The 24,885-nt window shown below is 39.3% G+C and overlaps 1 protein-coding gene across 1 annotated transcript in view; it reads right to left on the minus strand.

The window, feature by feature from the left end:
* Positions 1–10,663: 10,663 nt before the first annotated feature.
* Positions 10,664–24,885, minus strand: part of CHRDL1 (chordin like 1) — a 65,275-nt gene continuing 51,053 nt past the window's right edge. The window contains exons 7-10 of the mRNA XM_075835820.1: positions 21,092–21,286; positions 18,543–18,707; positions 18,332–18,421; positions 10,664–15,989 (exon numbers count right to left, since the gene is read on the minus strand). Coding sequence (XP_075691935.1) covers positions 15,859–15,989; positions 18,332–18,421; positions 18,543–18,707; positions 21,092–21,286 — 581 coding nt within the window. The 3' untranslated portion in view covers positions 10,664–15,858. The remainder of the gene's footprint in view (positions 15,990–18,331; positions 18,422–18,542; positions 18,708–21,091; positions 21,287–24,885) is intronic.

Genomic DNA, 24,885 nt, shown 5'->3' on the forward strand with positions numbered 1-24,885 from the left:
CCAGCATTGACTCTGCCATGAGCGGCTCGGTGCAGGCAGGCGCGATGTTGTGAAATTGCGCCTGTCTGTGCCAAGTCACTCATAGCACAGACCGGAGAAGAAGGATCCTCCATCCATCGTGGGAACGGGGATAGGTAAGTAATTATGTTATTCGTTTTTATTAGGCACATATGGGGGCATTATACTGGGTATATGAGGGGGGAAGATATGGTGGCAACTATTGGGAGCATGTAACCTTATGGGGCAGCTAAGGGGGGGCCTTATACTTTATGGGAGGTATTATACTGTATGGGAGGCCTTCTACTGTATGGGGGACCTTATACTGTATGGGGGGCATTATATTGTATGGGGGGCATTATACTGTATGGGAAGCATTATACTGTATGGGCGGCATTATACTGTGGGGGCATTATACTGTGTGGGGGAAGCTATGGTGGGTACTATACCGTGGAGGCAGCTATGGGGGCATTATACTGTGGGGGCATCCATGGGGACTGTTGGGCAAGGCAGCTGGGTATAGGGGTAGGGGGTCCAAGCTGAATTCTTGCACCATGGCCCATGAGCCTTTAGCTACGCCCCTGCTCCTATTTGTTGTGGATTTTACCTCCCTATTGAATTCAATGGGGAAAGCCCGCAACAAATAAGCAGCGTTTATGCAAATACAATTTACACACTGCGGAATAAAATTCTGCACCGCAGGTCCATTTCTGAGCGTTTTTTCCGCTCAGCATTTGTGCAGAGTGTGGGTGAGACTTGTTTCATCGCATCCACTTTGCTGCTACTGTATTATGCTGCGGATTTTCCGCAGCACAATACAGGTATTATAATACAGGTATACGCCGTATTTACGCAATGTGTGAACTGACTCTAACCCCCGTCCCACCCTGCCGGTCTCTGGAAAAATTTTCTTGGATGAAACTGGTCCTCGGTGCAAGGCCATCTACCAAGTGCTCGGACACTTCACTAGTCACCAGATTCTTGACACCACAATTTTTTTGTTGATAAGTGCAAATAACGTCAGAAAATTTTGAAACTGAAGAACCTTTTTAAGTTTCAGTTGTACAACTAGAGACTGGCAAGAGATGGCATCTGTAATACAGAAGATATTTGCATCAAAGCTATAATATAAGCTTTAAGAAATACTCTATTTCACTAAAACATTATCACAAGTATTGTATTTTTTATTATTAACGTCCCAGACATAATAAAAGGTAATATTATATTTTGTGTCGTATGACTTATTTTTAAAGTTTTCCATAAATGTCAATATAGGTTAAATACAATGACGTATATGTGAGAATTTTACCCACAATTAAGCCTGATTTACACGAGCGTGTGCGTTTTGCGCACGCAAAAAACGTGGCGTTTTGCGTGCGCAAAATGCACTTAACAGCTGCGTGTGTCATCAGTGTATGATGCGCGGCTGCGATCATTATGACACTCCGTTTGGATGGTTGTAAACAGAAAAGCACGTAGTGCTTTTCTGTTTACATTCAGAGTTTGACAGCTGTTGCGCGAATCACGCAGTTCGCACGTGCGACCTGCGTGGTTTTCACGCACCCATTGACTTCAATGGGTGCGTGATGCGTGAAAAACGCTGAAATATAGAACATGTCGTGAGTTTTACGCAGCGCACTCACGCTGCGCAAAACCCACGGACTGTCTGCACTGCCCCATAGAGTAATATAGGTGCGTACGACACGCGTGAAAAGCACGCGCGTCGCACGCGCGTATATTACGCTCGTGTAAATGATGCCTTAACGTGCTTGAAGATTGTTCGAGTTTCTAGAATTAGATCATTAAGTTCCTAGCATTATTGACCCACTTGATCAAGAATAAGTATATTAGAATTATTTTGGAGATTTTTGACCAGTCTAACAGCACTCATACATAGTGCAAACCGTGGAACTACCTCAGCAGCAAATGTTGATAGTTATAATTCATTAGATTCTCCTATCTTCTACTATCTAAAATTCTACAGCACGCTCTATAAGTATTGTGATCAATAACCGTATGAAACATTCACAATTACTATATTCACATCATATTTCTTACATATCCTAAATCATACCTGCAGAAATTCTAGCTGCAGAATATATCATGTTCCTTGGTTCTCCTTTGGTTCTTACTTGGCAGACTTGCATAAATACTAGATAAGAAAAGTTTGTTTAGAAAATTTATTTTAAAATTATCTCCTAAAACTGAAGCCAATAAATGACTGACTTGTACTGAATTTCACAATGACATCACTCTGTATAACTGTTGTAAACAAATTAATAAATCACACGGCTAAATGTGTCTCACGTTGGAATTAAAATGATTTTGCAATGATTACCAATGTGTTTGTCTGCCCTCATGATAGTACCATATAGTGCCTAAGTAGCAGTGTCAATAATTTCTCCATAAAATAGTTAGCAGCTATAGCATCGCCCATGAAATGCCACCAGCCGTAGTGCTGATATAATACCAGCCATACTAATGCCAATAATATCAGCTCTAGTGCTTATAAATTATTTGTAATGTCCACTGGGGTTGTGGACCCACTGGGCCACTCCGCCGTGACAGAGTAGCAGCTGGTCAAACAAATATAGGACAGTCAATGGTCGGTGGTACCTGGATAACAGGCTGGTGCCAGATAGCTGGATGCTGACTCGTGCTGGATTATCGGAAGCTGGTTTGTGCTGGATTATCGGAAGCTGGCTTGTGCTGGATTATCAGAAGCTGGGTTGTCTCGGACACTGGAGACGGAAACCGGACTCGACACGGACACCGGACACGGATACTGAAGTTGTCATCGACACTGGACACTGACACTGGACGCAGATACTGCACTTGTTACGGACACCGGACACGGATACTGAAGTCATCACGGACACCGGACACAGATACTGGTTACGGGAACATGCTACGGAACTTTTGCAAACTAACACATGGTTATCAATAACATTGCTCAGGCATTGGGGAAAGGGGCATATACACTTTTAAGGGACAGGTTGCGCAGGGATAGTCTGGTGATAACTTTACTGGTGTGCACGCTGGCCCTTTAAGAATTGGCACAAGCGCAAGCACGCGCCCTACGGGACAGAGAGGGAGAGGAGGCAGAGAGCAGAGCTCGCTGGCGTCCCTGGAAATGGAGATGCCGGCAGAGAGGCTGCCGATAAGAGGGGGATGACGGTGGTCCGCGGCCGTGGGCATTACACTAGTATACATTGTTCAATTGCAGATCAGCTTTTCATATATCAGGTTAGACATGATAAGAGATATAGTTGATGCCAGTATGTATTATGTAAAGTATACAATAACAATTAACTCTTTAAGAATGTGGCCTTTTTTGGCTATTTTTCATCACCGCATTCCAAGAGCCTTAACGTTTTAATTTTTCTATGTAGCCATATGAAATGTGGGATGATGTATGTACCATTTATTATTTGGCACACCAATTGGAGTGAAATGTTATTTTTCTATTTTATTACGCCAGTGGCTATGTGTGACATTTCGGTCTGGTACAGACCTTTATCAGGCAGCTTAGTCGCACTGGGTTGCTGCTTTGTTGGCGCTTTTGTAAGAGTGGCTTTTTCGGCTATTTACCCAATTTGGGGTACAAATTGTTAATTTTGCTTTATTTGTTTTTCCGCCATTCATCGTTTGGCAAAAATGAAATTTGAACTTTATTCTACGTGCAGTTGTAAATGTGGTGATACCAAATATGTATAATTTTTTTTATATTTTACTACTTTTGCACAATGAAAGCATTCATAGAAAAACATATTTTTGCATTGTCACATCCAGAGAGTCATAACTTTTTTATTGTTCCATTAACGTAGCTTTATGGTTGCTTGCTTTTTGCAGGGTAATATTTTTCATTTGCACCATTTTAGGGTATATATATATAACAATTTTTTTTTTCTTTATGGGGTTAATGTAAAAAATGTTGCGATTGTTTTTCTTTAGTCGTTATTATATTGATCATTACAAATATGGTGATACCAAATATGTGTATTATTTTGTATACGTTTCACTACGTTTGCCTTACAAGTGGATTTTTAATGGTAAAAATAGTTTTTAGTTTTATTTTTACTTAAAATCTTTTTCTTTTTAGTCTCACTAGGGGACTTGACTCTGAGACCCTTTCACTGCTTCTATAATACACGACAATACTCCTGTATTACAGTAAATTATTGCATGACAGGGCCTAACCGGCACATACACTTGGTGGACTGCCATGATCGTTTGCATTGGGGGCACCGATGGGGTGATGGAGGGATCCTCCTCAATCTGATAAACTGCTTAGGTACCGCAGTCACTATTGACCACAGCACCTAAGAGGTTATCTCTGATCCCGGCCATTACATCTGGATGTTGGCTGTAGGTTACTGCCGGCACCCACTGGTGATGACATGGGTACAGCTTCTATACTCACACCACTACTATGACATAATAGCACGGCGGTTACTGGGAATGGCCTGCTTACCGCCACATACTATTAAGTCATGGGGTTAAAGATGTTGCATGAGATTAGAAAAACATGGCTTAATTCTTCCGGAGACATTGACACTCTTTTAGATGGGTTGAGACTGGTAGTGTCACTGTTTCTCGAATACAGCAGCCATGTTTTTGCAATTTCATACAATATATTTTAAAAATAGTTTCAACTTTAAATATGGATGCAATGCAAACTAGCTACAGTAAATACAGATATGTTTGTTAGGGTCTGCTGCGCATCGCTATTGCCCACGTAATCTGGCTTCAAGGTTTGTTTATCATTCTTAGTGGAACGTTGAACGCTGGTAAATTCATCATGAGAACAATCACATTCATTTTTTAACCTAGCAATTCTCATTTTTTAAGTGTTTTAAACAATGATTTATAGGAACATTTCTGTTCTAATCACCTAGCCAATAACCCCCTTATGTCTGGTTTATATTTTCCTGCCCTTGTGTTTTGCCAGAATTCACAGGAATGTGTTAAACAGTAAGGTGTAAGATTTGTGTCTGGTTGCTACAACCTTTCCGCCAACATGAAACATAATGTAGCTTTGGAAACACATTTCTAAAAAAGGAATTTCATATTTTTTGCTCAATATATTTCACATCTTGGACCTCAATACAAATATTATTAATGAGGTTTTCCATCTGGAATCAAACAGTGGGTATATATATATATATATATATATATATATATATATATATATATATATATATATATATATATATATTGTGACAGACCATGTGGACAGGTTGTGGATGGGGTCTATATTTCCCCAAGATTTCTGTCTTCTACTATCTGAAAACAACCAGGGAATAAATTCAGCAGAGAATGTGGTTCTCCCTCTGCAATAGGTTTTGTCTAAAATCTGGAAAAGGGCCTGGTTGTTGGAGTGGGGAGAGATGGGTGGGTCCCCACTCCATCCACACAGTCCTGGTCTTGGGCTGTCTAGCAATTAATCAGGGGTCAGGTGTGATAGCCCTTTAAAAAGGCTGCAGTTCAGTCACACTCTCTCTCAGCCTGGGGAGAGGAGCTTGTGAGAGCAAACAGACTGCATTCATAACAGGTTGTATGGTCTGCATGGTTTATGGTGCCAGGCATTAGACCTGCACTGTGTTAGTTAGGATACCTGACTGTATAGTTAGTGCCGGACAGGCATAGAGTTTTCTTTTTATTTCATGTACAACCTGTAAATAAAACTGGCTGAGGCCAGTAGTACCACATCTTTACCCCAGGAGACGACTGTCCCGCTACCTAATCCCCTTACAATTTGTGGAGGAAGCTTTAGGCACTGTGAAAACAAAAAAACACCTTGAAGGGCCAGAGTCCCTTATATATTGCATTTTTCAAAAGACTGATACTCTGCACCTTAGAAGATGGAAGAGATGCTTAAAGCGATGCTGCATGCTGCGGCAACACAACAGGAGGCTACCAGAGCACAACAGTAGGCTACCAGGGTGCAGCAGATGGCTCTGGATGAAACAAACCGCAGACTGACTGCCCAACTGGAGGCTACACAAGACGAACAAAGAAAAGACGGGGATGCTTTAAAAGGTGTTGTGCAGCAACTAACCAGTGTGGTTGAAAGGGTTCCAGGTGCAGCAGGTGCCAGTTCTACAGCAATAAGAGCTAGCCATTTTTTGCAAAAGATGACGGCAGCAGATGACGTGGAAGCCTACTTAACAACCTTTGAAAGAACCGCTGAACGAGAGGGTTGGCCAAAGGAACAGTGGGCAGGACTTGTGGCACCGTTCCTTTCAGGGGAACCGCAGAAGGCATACTTTGACTTGGATAACCAGGATGCCATAAACTATGACAAGCTGAAAAAGGAAATTTTAACCAGACTGGGAAAAATTTGAGTCTCCCATAGCCCCCCTACTGCCTCAACCGACCAAACCGGGGGAAGAGAAACTGGTTATCTTTTCAGAGGGAAAGTCTATCCTCCTCTATGGAGGAGCAGCTGCCGTCGCCATTTTGGCGGTAGCCGTGGCCATGGTGATGGCACTGAGAAAAAAGTAGAAGAGAACAGCCATGTGTTGCTTCTCCCTCTAATCCAAGTCTGCCAAGTTCCCTCTTGTGCCACCCGTGTCGCTCGTACCCCAGCCAGTAAAAATGACAGCAAATGTACCGAAAATGAGCGGTAAAGGGGCGAGCACTCGGCATCACAGCGACACGCGCAACCCCAAGGAAAACGATATAGCAGTGGCGAGTCTGTCTGTGTCTGTCTATGTCGATCACCTCAAACAGACAGACTCGCCACTGCTATACCGTTTTCCTTGGGGTTGCGCGTGTCGCTGTGATGCCGAGTGCCCGCCCTCTGTCTCCTCTCTTCTAGATGCGGGTGCTGCGATTATTTTGGAGGTGTTGTAATATAACCGTTCAGGTGACACCTAACCAACTACTATACCTGAGAGACATTCTTGTTGTTAATAATCTCGTTCTGGTGACCACGGCATGTATTGCTAGCAGTCAATTAAAATACCAAATAAAGAAAACGGGAAAAAATATATTGGACCGGTGGTAGATTTATCCCCAGTTTACATACGGGAGCTGTAACGAAAGCCGTATGAGGGAAAGACGCCGCCATCTTTATTTTATAGTTCTCATTATGGTGGTGGTGACTAGAGGTGGGCTAAGCGTTGGCCGAATCTCCATCTTATTCTGACACCATCTCTGGGCGCGGAGTAACCCTGCACGACCTGGCCGAGTGCGATCACCGGTGATCAGTCTCGTTTACTAGGAAGTTCATTAGATTCATGGCTGTGATCCTCCTCCGAGAAGTCGCCCGGCATTAGGGAGGGCTAAAGGGGCAAGTGACGTCTTTCTCGGCTAGGGCCCCAATCCCACCACAGGCACAAGTTTACATTTCTGTGTGTAGCCCTTTAAAAACGAGTCAGCGGCCACAAGTCGTGAGGGCGTGGTTGTGACGTATTTAGTGTGCGCAGATTTAATAGTAAAGCAGATTATTTTCTTTATGTGATAACGGCAAATTACCCGTCGCTGATTTATCTTCTGGACAAATGAAGAAGAAAAAAAAAAAGGAACAATTTCCCGGAACTGTTAATTTGATTTTTGTTTCTTTTCCCCCGGAGTGACTTCAGGGACCGGATGGAGTCCTGCCATTGGTGGTCACCCGGATTTGGGATGGGGAGGGTTTGGGTTTCCTGCATTGCAAAGATTTTATTTTTAACAAATAAAAGAAAACTCTATGCCTGTCCGGCACTAACTATACAGTCAGGTATCCTAACTAACAGTGCAGGCCTAATGCCTGGCACCAAAAACCATGCAGACCATACAACCTGTTATGAATGCAGTCTGTTTGCTCTCACAAGCTCCTCTCCCCAGACTGAGAGAGAGTGTGACTGAACTGCAGCCTTTTTAAAGGGCTATCACACCTGACCCCTGAATAATAGCTAGACAGCCCAAGACCAGGACTGTGTGGATGGAGTTGGGACCCACCCATCTCTCCCCAATCCAACAACCAGGCCCTTTTCCAGGTTTTAGACAAAACCTATTGCAGAGGGAGAACCACATTCTCTGCTGAATTTATTCCCTGGTTGTTTTCAGATAGTAGAAGACAGAAATCTTGGGGAAATATAGACCCCATCCACAACCCGTCCACATGGTCTGTCACAATATATATATATATATATATATATATATATATATATACCCACTGTTTGATTCCAGATGGCACATAGAGTTCCTTCTTGTGACTGCTACTCACTAAAGTGCTGATTTAATGGAGAACTATGCAAATTAAACACTATAGGTGTAGTGCCTCCATCATGAATTTATTCCCTGGTTGTTTTCAGATAGTAGAAGACAGAAATCTTGGGGAAATATAGACCCCATCCACAACCCGTCCACATGGTCTGTCACAATATATATATATATATATATATATATATATATATATATATATATACCCACTGTTTGATTCCAGATGGCACATAGAGTTCCTTCTTGTGACTGCTACTCACTAAAGTGCTGATTTAATGGAGAACTATGCAAATCAAACACTATAGGTGTAGTGCCTCCATCATGTGGTCTTTCTGAAGTCATGTTAGTCATATATTTAAATGTTATAATCAGATTATCTGGGATTCTAGATTAATAAAACTTTTATGGTGATCCACGTACAGTGCACATTCCTTGTTGATAGTTGTCTTCTTGGTGCCTTCTGCTGTTTGTTTTATCCTACTTTTTCTAGTGTTTGGCTAGAGCTCTAACTTCTGATTTAATAATATATGCCTATTTTTACAATTTAGGGGAGAATTTTCTACATCATTGAAAGCCATAAAACGTACAGCGTACCCATGCATACACATAGTAATTCACTGTTTTCCAGCAGTTCTTCATAAAAATAAAAAGTGCTTTATTTGAGGAATTTAATTGTTTTGAGTAAAGTGTACATATGTGTAAACTGTATATTTGTAAAAAGTTTCAAGTTGGGTACCATTGTGATCATCTTTGCCATTCTCTAAAAATCGATTGGCCAAAAATGTTTCCATATGTTTTGCATGATCTGTTTTTTTAAGTTTGGTTGGTTTTGTGGTTGTTACTTCTAACATGTGTGATAACTTTTATGATTCTTACAGTTGTTTTTGTCCTAAAATTGGTTTTGGACTATAATTTCTGGAACGTAGATTGTTAAATATATTTTGTACCCCCTACCCCTCAGCATTCTCCCTCTCTTCCTTGTTCCTGCAACATTGCAACTGTAAGGAACTGTGAGGCATTTTCAGCTGACGGCTCTGATTGCTTAGTGCACTTAGCAATTCAAGCAAGCCACAGGAAGCAGTAATTGTTTTTCAAATTTTATGAAATAGTCAGAAATGTCAGCTGTGGCCAACAGCTCCTTAGAGATGTAAAGTGGCAGTGTGAGGTAGAATGTGCCAGAGGAAGTTGACTCAAGCGACAATTAATTTCAGCAGTCTGACACTTTTGTGTAATAGTTTTGTGATTTTATTAACTTACATTTTAAACGTTGCAACGCTCCCATCGCACTGGGAGAAAGGAGCCCGATGTATTCATGAGCTGGTACTTCCTTTCACCCAGACACAGATGATTGACAGCTGTCTCCCCATGCGCAGTAATAATAGGGAGAGAGCTGTAATCATCAGTGGTTGTATGGGGGAGCAGCAGCTCAATAATACACTGGACTCCTTCCTCTCAGTACGATGCGGGCTCTGCAGAGTTTAAAATCACATAACTATTAGGGTATGTGCACATGATAACTGCAATTACGTCTGAAATTACGGAGCTGTTTTCAGGAGAAAACAGCTCCTGAATTTCAGACGTAATTGCATGTACCCAGTGTTTTGCGCGGCGTCTTTTACGGACGTAATTTGGAGCTGTTCTTCATTGGAGTCAATGAAAAACGGCTCCAATTACGTCCCAAGAAGTGTCCTGCACTTCTTTTGACGAGGCTGTAATTTTACGCGTCGTCTTTTGACAGCGACGCGTAAAATGACAGGTCGTCGGCACAGTACATCGTAAAGCCCATTGAAAGTAATGGCCAGAAGTTTGCCGACGTATTGGAGCCGTTTTTTCAGACGTAATTCGAGTCGTAAAACGCCTCCATTACGTCTGAAAATAGGTCGTGTGAACCCAGCCTTACACATAAGTGTAAAGTTGCTAACAGGTTCACTTTAATGTTTAAAAACCTCTTCATTTAAAAAAAATCTATCTGAAGTAAGGCAGTAAATAGTAGAAGGGAGGAGCGGATTGTAGCTGTGTTGTATTTCAATACAACTATTCTGCATGATGGGGAAGATAAAAAAATTGGAGACATCGGTTTACATTTAGATTAGTTTACAGCAGTATCGGATTTCCGAGCACCAGAAAACGAATCCAAAGTAAAGGAAACCATCACACAAGGAAGAGCCTTCCTAAGCATTTAAAGAAACGTAATAAATTTCAAGAATCCATGCAAAGGGATAGGAAAAATACTTAAAATACGCATGTTAGATACAATATTCCTGGCTGCACTGCATCTAATATACATCTACTACAGCTAATTAGTGAGTGTGATTTTATTATTTCGTGTACTCATAGGCTGTAAAGTTTAAAAATGGCAATGTCCTTGAAAACTGTACTTTATTCTGACGCTTATAGAGGGCATATTCTTGTTCAAGTAATATTTTTAAAATCACATATAGAAAATCATATTTAGCTGATGTGAGTACAATTCTCCTGCACTGTTGATCCAGAAGAAGGCAAAAAAGCAGTAGAAAAAAATCTTTAAATTTAATTGTTACGCCTCAAAACACCCTATGTCCATGGATTTTGAAGATGATGTGATGTTTTTCTCATCTCATTTCTGGTCCTTTATTTTTTTTCTGCTGACAGCTTGTTTTCCATTAAATACAAACACTCACAAAGCTCAACAGTTCAACTGAGAAGATACCCCGTAATTGAAAGCTGTTATTATGCCTGCCTACACTTCAAAGACAGAAAAATGATGCAACATCCAATTTCCCAGTCTCATTTACAGATCTAACACATACATAGCAGCCTGTATTAGCAGTGCTGTGAAGTAGACACAAGTTAGCATGGGCAGCGCCGTTTCTCGCCAATAGCTCATTAGGAATCGTGTTTGCACCTAGTGAAATCTGCCCACATGACATCCATGGCTCACTTCAAATGAGCAATTCTCTTTTGTTATGCCCTGCTGATGATTTCAGTTAGAAGAATCCAAACTCACTCAAAGGACCAGCTGTGAGATGAAGGCATCAGATTTAAAATGACTCACATGGGCCGTAAACCCTTAATGACTGGACCGTGCCTTTTTCTTGCGAAATTTTGTAGAACGCAGCCAGCTCAGAGTTTTGTACATAACTTTAACAGAGAGGTCTTTGTGTATGGTACCAGCTGGGACAATTAAGCTGAAGGTGCTTTGTTTGCTGTATGAATAATTAAAATATTAGGGTGTTTTATGAAAAGATGCTCATATTACAATTCTGATTTAATAGTAATATACATTAAAAGCCTCTCAATTATACAGCTAAATAATATGTGGTTTACGTGCAACTAATTTAGAACTTTTATCGGAAACAATTGAGTGCATTATATTGATACCACAAGTTGAATAGCAGAAAAGCTCCTTCTTCGGGGCAAGGCTGAGGATAGATTATTTTCCATGCTGAAGTCAGGTTGTCTAAACTGTTCCACGATAAAGGCTTAGCCTTTGTGTCTCATGCACACAAAAAATTATGCGAGAAGTCTAAGCACTTATATTCGATGCTAAAGGTAGCCAGGAAAAATGATGTCAACCATGATTCGTGCTGTGTTTTTAAGCATGACAATTGCATTACAGAGGATTTTAGCCAAAATGTAGAAACTACTAATGTAACTACTACTAATTCAGAAGTTAGAGTCATATCCAATTTTTAGCAATTATATTTAGTTGCATCGGCCATTTGTGCAAAAGTGAAGACAGTAAGTTCCGCCATATTGGTTGCCACTTTTGGTTTATCTTCTTAGCAACTGATGGTAAATCCGCCGCAATGTTATTGATTGAACATGCTGACAATATGACATCAGGTCATCAGTTTCTGTCAATTCAAATGTAACAAGCAATATTGCTTTACTTCCAGTTGACACATTTTAAAAAATGGCTGCTGCAACCAAATAGAAAAATGGCAATATCTCTAAAGGTAGAATAAACATAATTACTAAACTTTGCTATAGCCAAATTTTGCTTTAATAATATCTATGGTCATTTTTACATTTTGTGTGTTAACCCTCTTTAATCCGATCTGCACATAGGGCCATCACAGTACACAAAATGTTTGTGGTGTACCAAATTACCTTTTATAATACTGCAAAAACTTGCACACAGAATGCAAACATACTGTATACTGTTCTACATCAGGCTAAAAACGCCTTATATTGATATGCTCTCTACATGCAGTACATTTAGATAATACGATGTTGCAAATTAAAGTCTTACTCCATTTAAAAAAATTATCTTATATCCTACATGTCACGCTCACATGGTTCCAGGAAAAACATATGAGTTATTTAGTGGAGTCCTTACACTCTAGAACTAAATAATCCCTCCATCGGCATGGAGAAACATTGTCATTTCTAGTTATTTTCATTCTCAATGAAAAAAATAACAGCTCTGTAGACTCGAAAATTTTGCAGAGAACTCCTCCTAACAACTCAATATCTCAGCTTTTTAGTAACATTGGGGGAGTGAGATATTAGGGATAACTGTTTTTTTTTTTTTTAAGTTTTAAGTGGAGTTACACCTCCCCACAAACAGCTATAACAGAAATGGATTAACACAACTCTAATTATTGAAAAGAACACCTCAAGGACTATTTACAAGTGACCTTTTTTTTTCTTTAGGCAAATTTTTTTTTTTAAATGATTTCTGCCAAAACTGCTATTTTGTATTATTTACTAACAATACCCAAAAGTAAAACTACAGCAAAAGAGACAATTCAAACAGTCAAACATTTTTATAGAGGCAAACTTTGCAACCTCTAGATATCCTTGCAGATAAGGGACAACCTATATAAACCTATAAACAGTTAGGTCCAGAATTATTTGGACAGTGACACAAGTTTTGGCATTTTAGCTGTTTACCAAAACATATTGAATATACAGTTATATAATCAATATGGGCTTACAGTGCAGACTCTCAACTTTAATTTGAGGGTATTCACATCCTAATATGAGGAAGGGTTTAGGAATTATAGCTGCCTGTTTGTCAAGGAACCATAGACAATTGGACAATTATCTCAAAAGCTATTTAATGGGCTGCATGGGCTATTTCCTCATTATTCCATCATCAATTAAGCAGGTAAAAGGTCTGGAGTTGATTCCAGGTATGGCATTTGTATTTGGAAGCTGTTGCTGTGAACCCACAACATAAGGTCAAAGGTGCCCTCAGTGCAAGTGAAACAGACCATCATTAGGCTGAAAAAAAATGAAGAAATCCATCAGAGAGAGAGCACAAATGTTAGGAGTGGCCAAATCAACAGTTTGGTACATTCTTGAAAAAAAAAAGAGAGCACACTAGTGATCTCGTGAACTACAAAAGGCCTGGACGTCCATTGAAGACAACAGTGGTGGATGATCGCAAAATCCTTTCCATGGTGAAGAAAAACCCCTTCACAACATCTACCCAAGTGAAGAGCACTCTCCTTGAAGTAGGTGTATCAGTATCTATGTCTACCATAAAGAGAAGACTTCATGAGAGCAAATACAGAGAGTTCACCAAAAGGTGAAAACCATTAATCTGCCTCAAAAATATAAAGACCAGATTACACTTTGCCAAACAACATCTAAAGAAGCCAGCCCAGTTCTAGAACAACATTCTTTGGACAGATGAAACTAAGATCAACCTGTACCAGAATGATGGGAGGAAGAAAGAATGGAGAAGGCTTGGAACGGCTCATGAACTAAAGCACACCACATCCTCTATAAAACATGATGGAGGCAGTGTGATGGCATGGGTATGCATGGCTGCCAAAGGCACTGGATGAATTCTGAAGTGTTCAGGGATATACTTTCTGCTCCAATTCAACCAAATGCAGCAAGTTTGATTGGACGTCGCTTCACAGTACAGATTGACAATGACCCAAAACATACTGCAAAAGCAACCCAGGAGTTTTTTTAAGGCAAAGCAGTGGAATATTCTGCAATGGCCAAGTCAATCACCAGATCTCATCCCGATCGAGCGTGCATTTCAGTTGCTTAAGACAAAACTTAAGGCAAAAAGACCCACAAACAAGCAACAACTGAAGACCGCTGCAGTAAAGGCCTGGCAAAGCATCACAAAGGAGGAAACCCAGCATTTGGTGATGTCCATGAGTTCCAGACCTCAGGCAGTCATTGCCTGCAAAGGATTCTCAACAAAGTATTAAAAAAATTTGCCCAATTACTTTTGAGCCCCTGTGTAGAAAAATGGTTGCAATTCCTGAACGTTTCACAGGATATTTTTGTTCAACCCCTTGAATTAAACCTGAAAGTCTACACTTCAATTGTATCTCAGTTGTTTCATTTCAAATCCAATGTGGTGGCATGCAGAACCCAAATCATGAAGACCTAACTGTAAATATATAATGTGTAAAAGCTTTACAAAACCTAAAACATTTTATAAACTGGTGGTTTATTCACTTCAGTACACTGTATACTTCTAACCACTGCATTCATAGTGGTATCAAGTCATTTATAAAAACATGTAAAACTGCCTGATCCTAGTGTGGTTAAACTGTTTCATCCGACTAGCTTTGGCCCAGAATTCAGATTTATAGGAAAAACTCCTTAAAGGGAACCTTTAGCATTTCGCCTATTGAACTTTCCTTATCCCTCACTGGCCGCTGCTATCAAAAGTATCATTACCGTTATCCCCGCTCCTAAACTCCTCCGAATGTAAATAACGGACTGCAAATATTTTCCGCCTTTTATTGTAATAATCCGGTGTACCTTTGTGCGCACACACCAGAAGAGGATATCAATGGCCAAGTGCAGGATTTTGTGTGCTGGGGGAAGGCGAGGAGCTGTCAATCAAAGGTAAGGAGGCGGGGTACACCCGGAAAGACTTGAGGAATGAAGATTTGACTCTTTTCAAACGAAGATATGACTCTTTTATGCTCATTAGCATACAGCACAGGAACACTGAAAAGCCTAATACTAAAGCTACTGAGCCGACTAAGAAGACAATTGTAGGTTATATAGAAATGATTTTTCACCCGCTAGCACCAGGTATTGCTGGTTTAATAGGTGAAATGCTGGTGACAGGTTCCCTTTAAATTGTATTAATATCATATTTTCTGCAACACAAACCTGCACAATGGAAGCTCAGTAAAGTGTTAAAGGCAAGAACGGAAACCTTTGCACAATTAAAAATACGTAAAAGGCAAGCGACAAATTTAGTGGCAAAATGAGACAGAGCTGTGTCAGTGCCAATACAATGTGACACCTTCTTATTAAATGTAACACTTTGTGAACATGTCGAGCTGTGTACGTGTGTATATACAGGCAGATACATGCATATACGCATAAATTCTGTCATTTCTACATTATGGGCCTTCCGTTCTTTTATTAAGTTGTGCTTATTCCATTAATTTTAACTTTCCAAATAAACACTTTTTTCTCATAAAGAAGAAACCTGTGTTTTTTTCACAGTTGATGCCAACCCTCTAAGGCATAAGAGGAAGCATTTAACTGCTCACAGACTCCTACACACTTGGATCTGCCAGTTACTTTTCTTCAACACACCATGCTTAATAGTCCCTACATTCTGGGTTTGGCGACAATGTTGACTTAAGCAGAATCAGCCTGCAGTCCGGCTGCAAATCCAATGTCTTTAGGCGGCCTCTGGTTTTCTCTTCCAGTTTAATGTTTTTGCACTCAACAATGTCCCTTTTCAGTCTTGTCCAGGTACAGAACCCTGACCAAGTCTTCCAGTTCTGTCCGGCAAATTTGAGTTTCACACATGTGGCTGATCTGAGCTTCACCCTCACTGAAGATTTTCCACTGTCCTGAAAATAAATAAGCAAGTGGTAACTTATTTGTTTACAACGTAACCAAAAGGATTTGTAACATTAATTTAATGCAAAAAAATCTATCTATCTATCTATCTATCTATCTATCTATCTATCTATCTATCTATCTATCTATCTATCTATCTATCTATCTATCTGTCTATTTGCAAAAATAGAAAAATATAAGTTTATATATATCTCCCAAACAACATTTATTGCACAATAAGGCTAGAGATACGCTTAAGTTTGGGCAAATATTACATAACATCCATACATTCAGATGATTTACAGAAAAGATTTAGGGGCATAGGGGCAGATTTACTAAGCTGTCTAAGATTTAGACAGCATAAACTTAGAGCAGACAGTCTGAAGATGCGCCTAATTTACAGATGGGTCCATAGTTACCTTTTCTCTTATCTCAACATATCTTGAGATGTGTGCCGCAATATGACTAACTTTAAAAAAAAACCCACATGATTTTTGTCACGAGATGTCTATGCTATATGTGTCTATGTTTGGTCACCCAGAGGTGAATTGTAGCCTGTCAAGGGTTTTGCTAGCATGTCACGATTTTGCATTAAAATGGTTTCATTACAAATTGGAGTCTTTAACCAAATTCAAGCAAAGGTAAGTGTGGACACATCTATATGGCAGTGATGTACGCTGACAGATTTGTCACATTTTGCTAAACATGCTAGAAACTTTTCTCTTCCTTATACCAACTTTTAATTTGGCTTAGTTTTTGTTTGGTGCGCCTTGCCAGATTTTAAGCCATGCCCATTCCCGCTAAGCCAGGCTGTTTCTGGACACTTTTAAAAAGTGTCTAGGGAGGCGCAAACTTCTTTTTATTAAATTAGTCTAAAATGAAATGCGCCAAATTTTACACATTTTAGATACAGTAGTAAATCTGTCCCATAGTGTACAATAGATATTATAGGACTTGTCCTACTTTAAAAATAGACCACTAATGACTGACAGCATACAAAATATATTGTTTATCTAACAGACCGCAAGAGACAAGAGTGCAGCACCATAGTAGTATAGAGAAAAGAGTTGATTTCATTCACCAAAATAGGACACCAGGGACTGTACACCCAGATAGAACACCAGGGACTGTACACCAAAATTGAACACCTGGGGCTGTACACTTACCCACTGGGTTTCTACCGACAGGACACTATTACACTAAATCAAGGGGTCATGTGAAATTATATTTTATTTCACTAGGTACAAGGGCATAAAGACTCAGCTGGTACATGACACTTACCCACAAGGTTTTCATGGAAATAAAATTTCTACTGGATCACAGTAGACTGTTTGTTATCCAAAGGGCTAACCAGGTGCTGAATATTTTCACATAGGGTTGCCAGGAGCTAGATAGTAGCCCAATGGGTTATACCAAGTATATGAAACTGAACCACAGATGGACTTTCTCAAATGAGGACCTTGAGGGTATGTTCACACTGCTTATTTTTAAGCCGAAAAACGACTGAAAATACGTAAGCTGAATTCCTCCAAACAACTGCCCATTGATTTCAATGGGAAAAACTGCATTTCGTTCCGACGGGATTTTTTTGAAGCGGGTGTTTGAAAAAACGGTGCGTAAAAAAACGCTCTGTAAAAAGAAGTGCATGTCACTTCTTGAGGTGTTTTTGGAGCCGTTGTTCATTGGGTCAATAGAAAAACAGCTCCAAAAACGGCCGCAAAAAAAGCTTCATGCTTAAAAAACGGCTGAAAATCAGAGACTGTTTTCCCTTGAAAACAGCTCCATACTTTACAGCCGTTTTTTGTTTTGCGCGTGAACATATCCTGAAAGTGTTGTCTCTTTCTCAGAATGCAGCCAGCCTGAACATCAGCAGTCTGTATTCTGCCTATATGCCCTAAAGAAACAGCAACAAGCAGCAAAACCCTGCAAAATCTACATGTAAATCGGACATATTAACATGCGTACATGCAGATTTTGCCTGAGAATTATACAATTAAATACAATACTCTGTTTGAACCTCCTCAGCAAGTTTAGGAGAATTCTACAATAGATAGGGCATGCAATGGAGTTTAATTTATACACACCAAAAACCTGTACCAATTCTACAAAGTGTGAATTGTGCGAATTTTTTTTAATTCATTCATTTTTGTACTCCAGTATCTGTGATTTGTTTATTTATTGCAGTCATTACTGTATTGTTGCCTATTTTGTGTATTTTTTTCTGCCATAAATAATCATCATTACATAGTTACCAATTGTCAGATTCATGTTATACAATGATATATATATATCCATCCCAAAAATGTTGTTGCCTCTTTATCTTGATCCTGTTAATAATCATGCCGGAACTTACTTGCTGTTGTCCGTGTTATCTGTTTAAATTCCTGCTGATCTTCAAATTCTTCCTTAGACATTTTCTCTGTGTAAAACTGGCTCAGAACACCTACCAAATACAAGGGTTCATTGTGTTTAGATGGAACAGTGCAAGTTTCTCTAGTCATGTCTGGCTTAGTGAATGCCATATCCCAAAAGGACAGGCTCTAAATGTCTTATTCTCTCATTACCTTTCTGGATTATCCACATGTGAATTTCTGCGACTGGAGGCTCTTCTGTCACCACTGCTATTTTCCTGACTGTTTCTCCTTCCTCTAGCAATACAGACTCAAAGACAGGGATGGTCTCCTCACATACATAATCTTTGTCACCTGACTGCGAGTCTGGGATTTCCTCTGTAATAATACACAGACAAGAAACTAATAGTTATCACACATTTCCACAATTTAGCAAGCTATAAATTACTAAATTACTCTCCAGCTTGGAAAAACTTTCATCATGATATTAAAGAACTGCATTATTAACAATTCCCTAATATATTGCTCTAAAAGGTAGGTCTCTGCCGGTGAGAATACTCCAAAGGAAGAGGAAGATTAAAAGTTATCTTTGGCTTCCCTGTCACCCCCCCCCCCCCCTCATAAGCAGTTTACGTACTATTTTATGACAGACTGTGATCTGTATTACATTTGCAGACTACAGACTGCCATAAAAAGCATTCTGTAGTCTATAGATGGTATCTCAGGGCAACTGTGGATAATCTACTTATTGATAACTCCCATTTGTAGCTGGAGCAAAAGAGCTGGATATGGCAATGTAATGTCCAATGAAATATGAAGGCAAAAACGTAATGTACTGGTCAAATATAGTTTTCTTGTGCTTGAATGACAAAGAATAGCAAATAGCATATTTCCATAATTTTAGAAATTGTGGTATAATGGACTTTTTCATGCAATACATTAAATCTGTATTCTTGTATAAACAAGAGAGAACTAAAAATAAAATAGCAAAACATGCATGGATCACACACTTGCAAGAATTTTTAACAACATTATTATACTAGGGATGTCTGTAAGCCATTATTGAGTTGCTCCCCAGAAACAAGTGCCTGTGCTATGTGCTGTGACCTGATTAGTTAGTGTCAGTCTTGGGCGCACATGAAAGATACATGTCTTGCCAGCGGATTTTAATAGAACAGAGATGGTTCCTTTATCATAGCATAAAATCTAGGCACGGAATATCCTTAGCTGACCTGTGGAAAGTCATCAAGAATTTGACATTCTCTCTAGCCAAGTAAAGCTGCTATTTATCCAAAATATTGAATTAGAATGTACAACAATACGATACAAAACAATTTAGATGCTAAGAAGATCTGCAACGCTGTGAGTTCCCTGCAACAAAATGGTTACATTTGAAGTAATAAAGTAAAATTGGAAATTCATGTGTTGGTTGTTACAGAATGGTTTCTACATTGTAGCAGTCAGAGGCTGTTATTTCCATGACACATTATTTTTCTGACAGCAAGAACATAGTAAGGGGGAGTTCACACAGAGTTTTTTGATGAGTTTTTTGACGCGGAAACCGGGCCGCAAAACGCGCCAAAAACTTCCGAAAATGCCTCCCATTGATTTCCCGCGAGCGGAAAAACTGGCTCGCGGGAAAAGGAAGGGACATGCCCTATCTTCGGGCGTTTATGCCTCTGACCTCCCATTGACATCAATAGGGGGCAAGGAAAGCGTATTTCACTGCGTTTTATGCCCGCGGCGCTCGATGGGTGCCGCCGAAAAACACCGCGAAAATCGGCGTGCAGGCAGAGGAAAATCTGTCTCGAAATTCCAAACGGAATTTTGAGGCAGATTTTCCTCCTGCAAAAAACTCAGTGTGAACTCACCCTAAGGGTATGTGCACACGATAACTGCATTTACGTCTGAAATTACGGAGCTGTTTTCTTGAGAAAACAGCTCTGTAATTTCAGACGTAATTGCTCGTACTCGCCTTTTGCGAGGCGTCAATTACGGCTGTAATTTGAAGCTGTTCTTCATTGGAATCAATGAAAAACAGCTCAAATTACATCTCAAGAAGTGTCCTGCACTTCTTTTGACGAGCCGTCTTTTTTACGCGTCGTCGTTTGACAGCGACGCGTAAATGACAGGTCGTCGGCAAAGTACGTCAGCAAACCCATTGAAATGAATGGGCAGATGTTTGCCGACGTATTGGAGCCGTATGTTGGTTGCAGAGTGCAAGCTGCTAAGACGCAGCGGGCAGAAGGCTGCTAATCATAGTGCAAAATTAATTACTGTAAATGTATTATCCTCATTAAGTCTTATGACACGTACTGGATGTGACAAAACGCATTGGTAAAGCCAGTTCACAGAGTAGAAGGCAGAGTAGACTACTAGTAGAGATCTTTTTTAGGAGCATAGCCAATTTAGGTAGACTGTTACAATCTGTAATCAGTATAGTCATACAGTATATTAACCATGCCACAACAGCCATTGTTAGATTTGGTATGCACGTAGCTGAAGATATAATGATTATCCATGCTAAAATAGTCTTTTTAAGGGCTGGTAATAGGTGACTTTATGTAGCTTAGGATACTGACTTATTGACAACCCTACAATAGCCCTTATTAGGGCTAGTAACAGTGAGTGGGAATAGTGTGGTTATATATAATTGGCTGCTACATTAAAATTAATGACAACACGGAGAAATAGTCTAGACACTTTTCATGGACTGTAGAATTAATTGAAAACCATTTCTGGTAGATCACTGTTTGGCTTACCTGGACACACTTTACAGCACTTTCCATCTATTTTCTGAGGATATTTACAAGTGTATTCCTCTGGGCAGCTAATTTTCTTGCACTCTTGTTTCGTGAGGTTGCACGTACACAGCACACATTCCACCACTCCAAAGGCTCGCAAGGTAGGGTGCCAAGACTCTCCATGGGAGTATGTTTTCCCATTTGACACACATACTGCAGAGAACATGGCAAATATAAGCAGATGTTGTGTGAGATCTGACATTCCCTGGTGAAGTTTATTAGGATAGAACATTAAGATGCAGAAAGCGTTCAATGATACAGGGGAATAATTACTTTCTAAAAGGGGATGGTAGATATGCCAACCACCCTATCTCATAGTTTGGTAGTGGTCCATTACTTTTATTCCAATTATCTTGAAAACATAAAAACAAATATTGTTATGATAAGATAAGTTTTGTGCTTCACTTATGATTTCTAGATCAGCTAAAACAAAAAGGCTATGTAAACCTTTGAAGGGCAATTTTTTTTACTAAAAATGTCAGTCACTGTGACGAGTGCAACTTTCTAAATAGTTTTTATTAAAACAATTTTTACATTTTGAGATATAGCTGCTCTGTATTCCGTATACAGAGCAGCTGTATTGTTCGCTATGGCCTGAATCTGTCAGTTCTGCGGATCTGGCGGGTTCAGTGACAGTCGGTCCGGGATCCACCTGTAATCTATCACATCTAAGAAATGTGATAGATTACAGAAGGATTCTGCGCTAGATACAGCTGCTTTGTATACAGGATACAGAGCAGCTGTTTCTCAAAAATTAAAAATAATTTTGAATAAAAATTATTTAGAAAGTTGCACTAATCACAGTAATTAACATTTTTATATAAAAAAAAATTGCCTTTCAAAGGTTTACATAGCCTTTACAAAGATGGTTTTGCCATATACCGTGACTAATATTACATGGCGCTCATTAAAGGTTTTTTCCCATAATCAATATTTATCACCTATCCACAGCATAGGTGATAAATATCTGATTGGTGGAGATCCGACCGCTGGGACCCCCCCCCACCAATCACAAGAACAGGCTTTCCCAGCCGGTCTTGAAAGCCCTATAGGAATGGAGCGGTAGTGCGCTTGCTCGGCCAGTGCTCTATTAATTTCTATGGGGCTGTCGAAGGTAGCGCTTAGATGAACATTAAGGTTGTTTGATCTCAATTTAGCAACAGTCATAAGTGCTTCATTTGCTGCTACTGACTCCATCTTACAGTATTCATTTACTCATAAATATTCTACAACTGCAACTACTCACCTTCTAACTTCAGCCTTCACTTACACTTAGGCTGGATTCACACGAGCACGTTCGGTCCGTAAAGGACGGAACGTAATTCGGCCGCAAGTCCGGGACCAAACACACTGCAGGGAGCTGGGCTCCTAGCATCATAGTTATGTACTACGCTAGGAGTCCCTGCCTCTCCGTAGAACTGTCCCGTACTGAAAACATGATTACAGTATGGGACAGTAGTTCCACGGAGAGGCAGGGACTCCTAGCGTCGTACATAACTATGACGATAGGAGCCCAGCTCCCTGCAGTGTGTTCGGTCCAGGACTTGCAGCTGAAATACGTTCCGTCCTTTACGGACCGAACATGCTCGTGTGAATCCAGCCTTACTCATAGTCATCATCCCATTATAAATAAGGCTATGTTCACACCGCATTTAGGAATAATGTTTGGCAGAGTCATGTGAAATAATGCCCCAGATGTATGCAATGGCATGCCAATACAACTCCTACATAAATTATCTTGTAAACACTATTTCATTTGTCTGTACCACGCTGCCTTTTATAATTGTTACAATGTGTTAACCCAATATTGTGTCATGTAAAGTGCTAAATCTGATGGAGATATATAAGTAATAATAATACTATATAGTTGCACATATCTGCCGTAGACTACCATGACAAAAAATGTATGCTGCATAGTATACTTTTTTTTGTATACAGTTAGGGTTTTGGCAAATACCAATAAATACCAGCCAAATATAGGAGAATTTCCCGGCATATATGTTGAATACACATGGTGTAAACCTCGCCTTATTGTTTCCCGAAATATTTTTTGTCTGACAAAAAGTACCTCCAATAACAACAAGAATTGAGCAGTAAGGTTAGGAATCCTCACTGCCCGCGATTCAATAATGCACATTGTCCCATCGCAAAACATCCAACCATGTCAGATTTTTTTGCAATTTTTACAATGGATGAAAATCTTCTCCGTTCGTCATTAATGCTTCAATATCTTTCTCAGTTGTTACTAGTAAACATTACAATTGTAGCGTTATTTTTTTTTTTTTACTATTGCCTGAGAATAATGCATGTGGGGCAATGCACGATACTTTTCACAATACAAAAGATTTTCCATGGAAAAAAAAGGTTGTGAAAAATACCTTTTCGTCTATCACCCTTTCACAACAAGCATTCTGACGAATTTTTTTTTAACAATTAGATATATTGTGGGCACATCTATGGCTAAATGTTCAGACATACTATAAATGGTCACATAAATGGTCTGGCACCTTCTTTGGTCGCCTCTTGCCTTTCTGATTAGATATTCAGTATCTCACACAATCTCCCTTGTTCGGCCTCTGTCTGTCAGTGAGCCACAAGGATCAATCTAAACTTATGGTCACCAAAACCACCATTTCATTTTGTATTTCAATATTGTTTATATGTTTTGATGATATTCACATTTGTATATTCCCAATCCTGGCATCCTAGTATATTGTGTTCTTGACTGTTTTCCGTCCTCTCCGTTTCCCTTTCATGTTCTTTTGCATATTTCAACTTAACATGGACAAGACAGAACTTTTTTTCTTCCACGACAATCTGCTAGCACACCTAAAATAATCCTCTCTTTTTATATTGTCGCACTAGTACTAGAGTAGTGATACTATTTGATTTAACTGTTTCATTTAAAACTCATATCCACACTCCTCAACATATTTTACCACAAACAGATTACTACAACTCCAGCTTTCTCAAGGGGTAGGTATTGGTCCTGGTACACGTACCTTATCCATATTTCTCTCTTACTGACACATGTTTATATGAATTTACATATTGTTATTATTGTATTTCTTGTATGATATCATGATTACTACATGCACATATTATGTATACACTTTTAGTGTACCAACTTTATATATTTATATATTTTTACTACTCTATATACACTAGTTAATTAACATATTTATATACCTAAGTCTATACACATTATCACATTTTATATACTATGCATGTATCTATATATATTGTTTCATGTTTCTTATCCATTATATTATATCCACGTATACTCACTACACATTTTTTTGAATATGTATATATATATTTTTGGCACATGTATGGATTTTAATTGTATACATGTGTTTAGTTATACTTATTAGATCACTTACATTTTGATGACTTTCAGTCATGATGCATTGATTATTTTTATGGTCTCTAACACGCTCATATTGAGTCGCATCATTTTCATATTTTTATATAGGTTTTCACATTTTTGTCATTTATACAATACATTATATAATGATTCATATTGAATATGTTTATATTTCTGCATGTTTAATAATGGCTATATATTTTTCAGGTGCAGTCCTTTTTTACTCCTTCACATAATCTAACTATTTATTTATTTATTTTTTTCTTTTCCTCACTTCTTTTCACTTTCACGAGCACGTGTGTTCACTCACCTCTCCTCACTCCCCTTGCACTCTATTTACACTATTTACTATTATTTGTTTATATGGGGGTACATTGTATATTTA

The sequence above is a fragment of the Rhinoderma darwinii genome, chromosome 8 (genome assembly GCF_050947455.1).
Source record: "Rhinoderma darwinii isolate aRhiDar2 chromosome 8, aRhiDar2.hap1, whole genome shotgun sequence".
In the NCBI taxonomy this organism is placed as follows: Eukaryota; Metazoa; Chordata; class Amphibia; order Anura; family Rhinodermatidae; genus Rhinoderma; species Rhinoderma darwinii.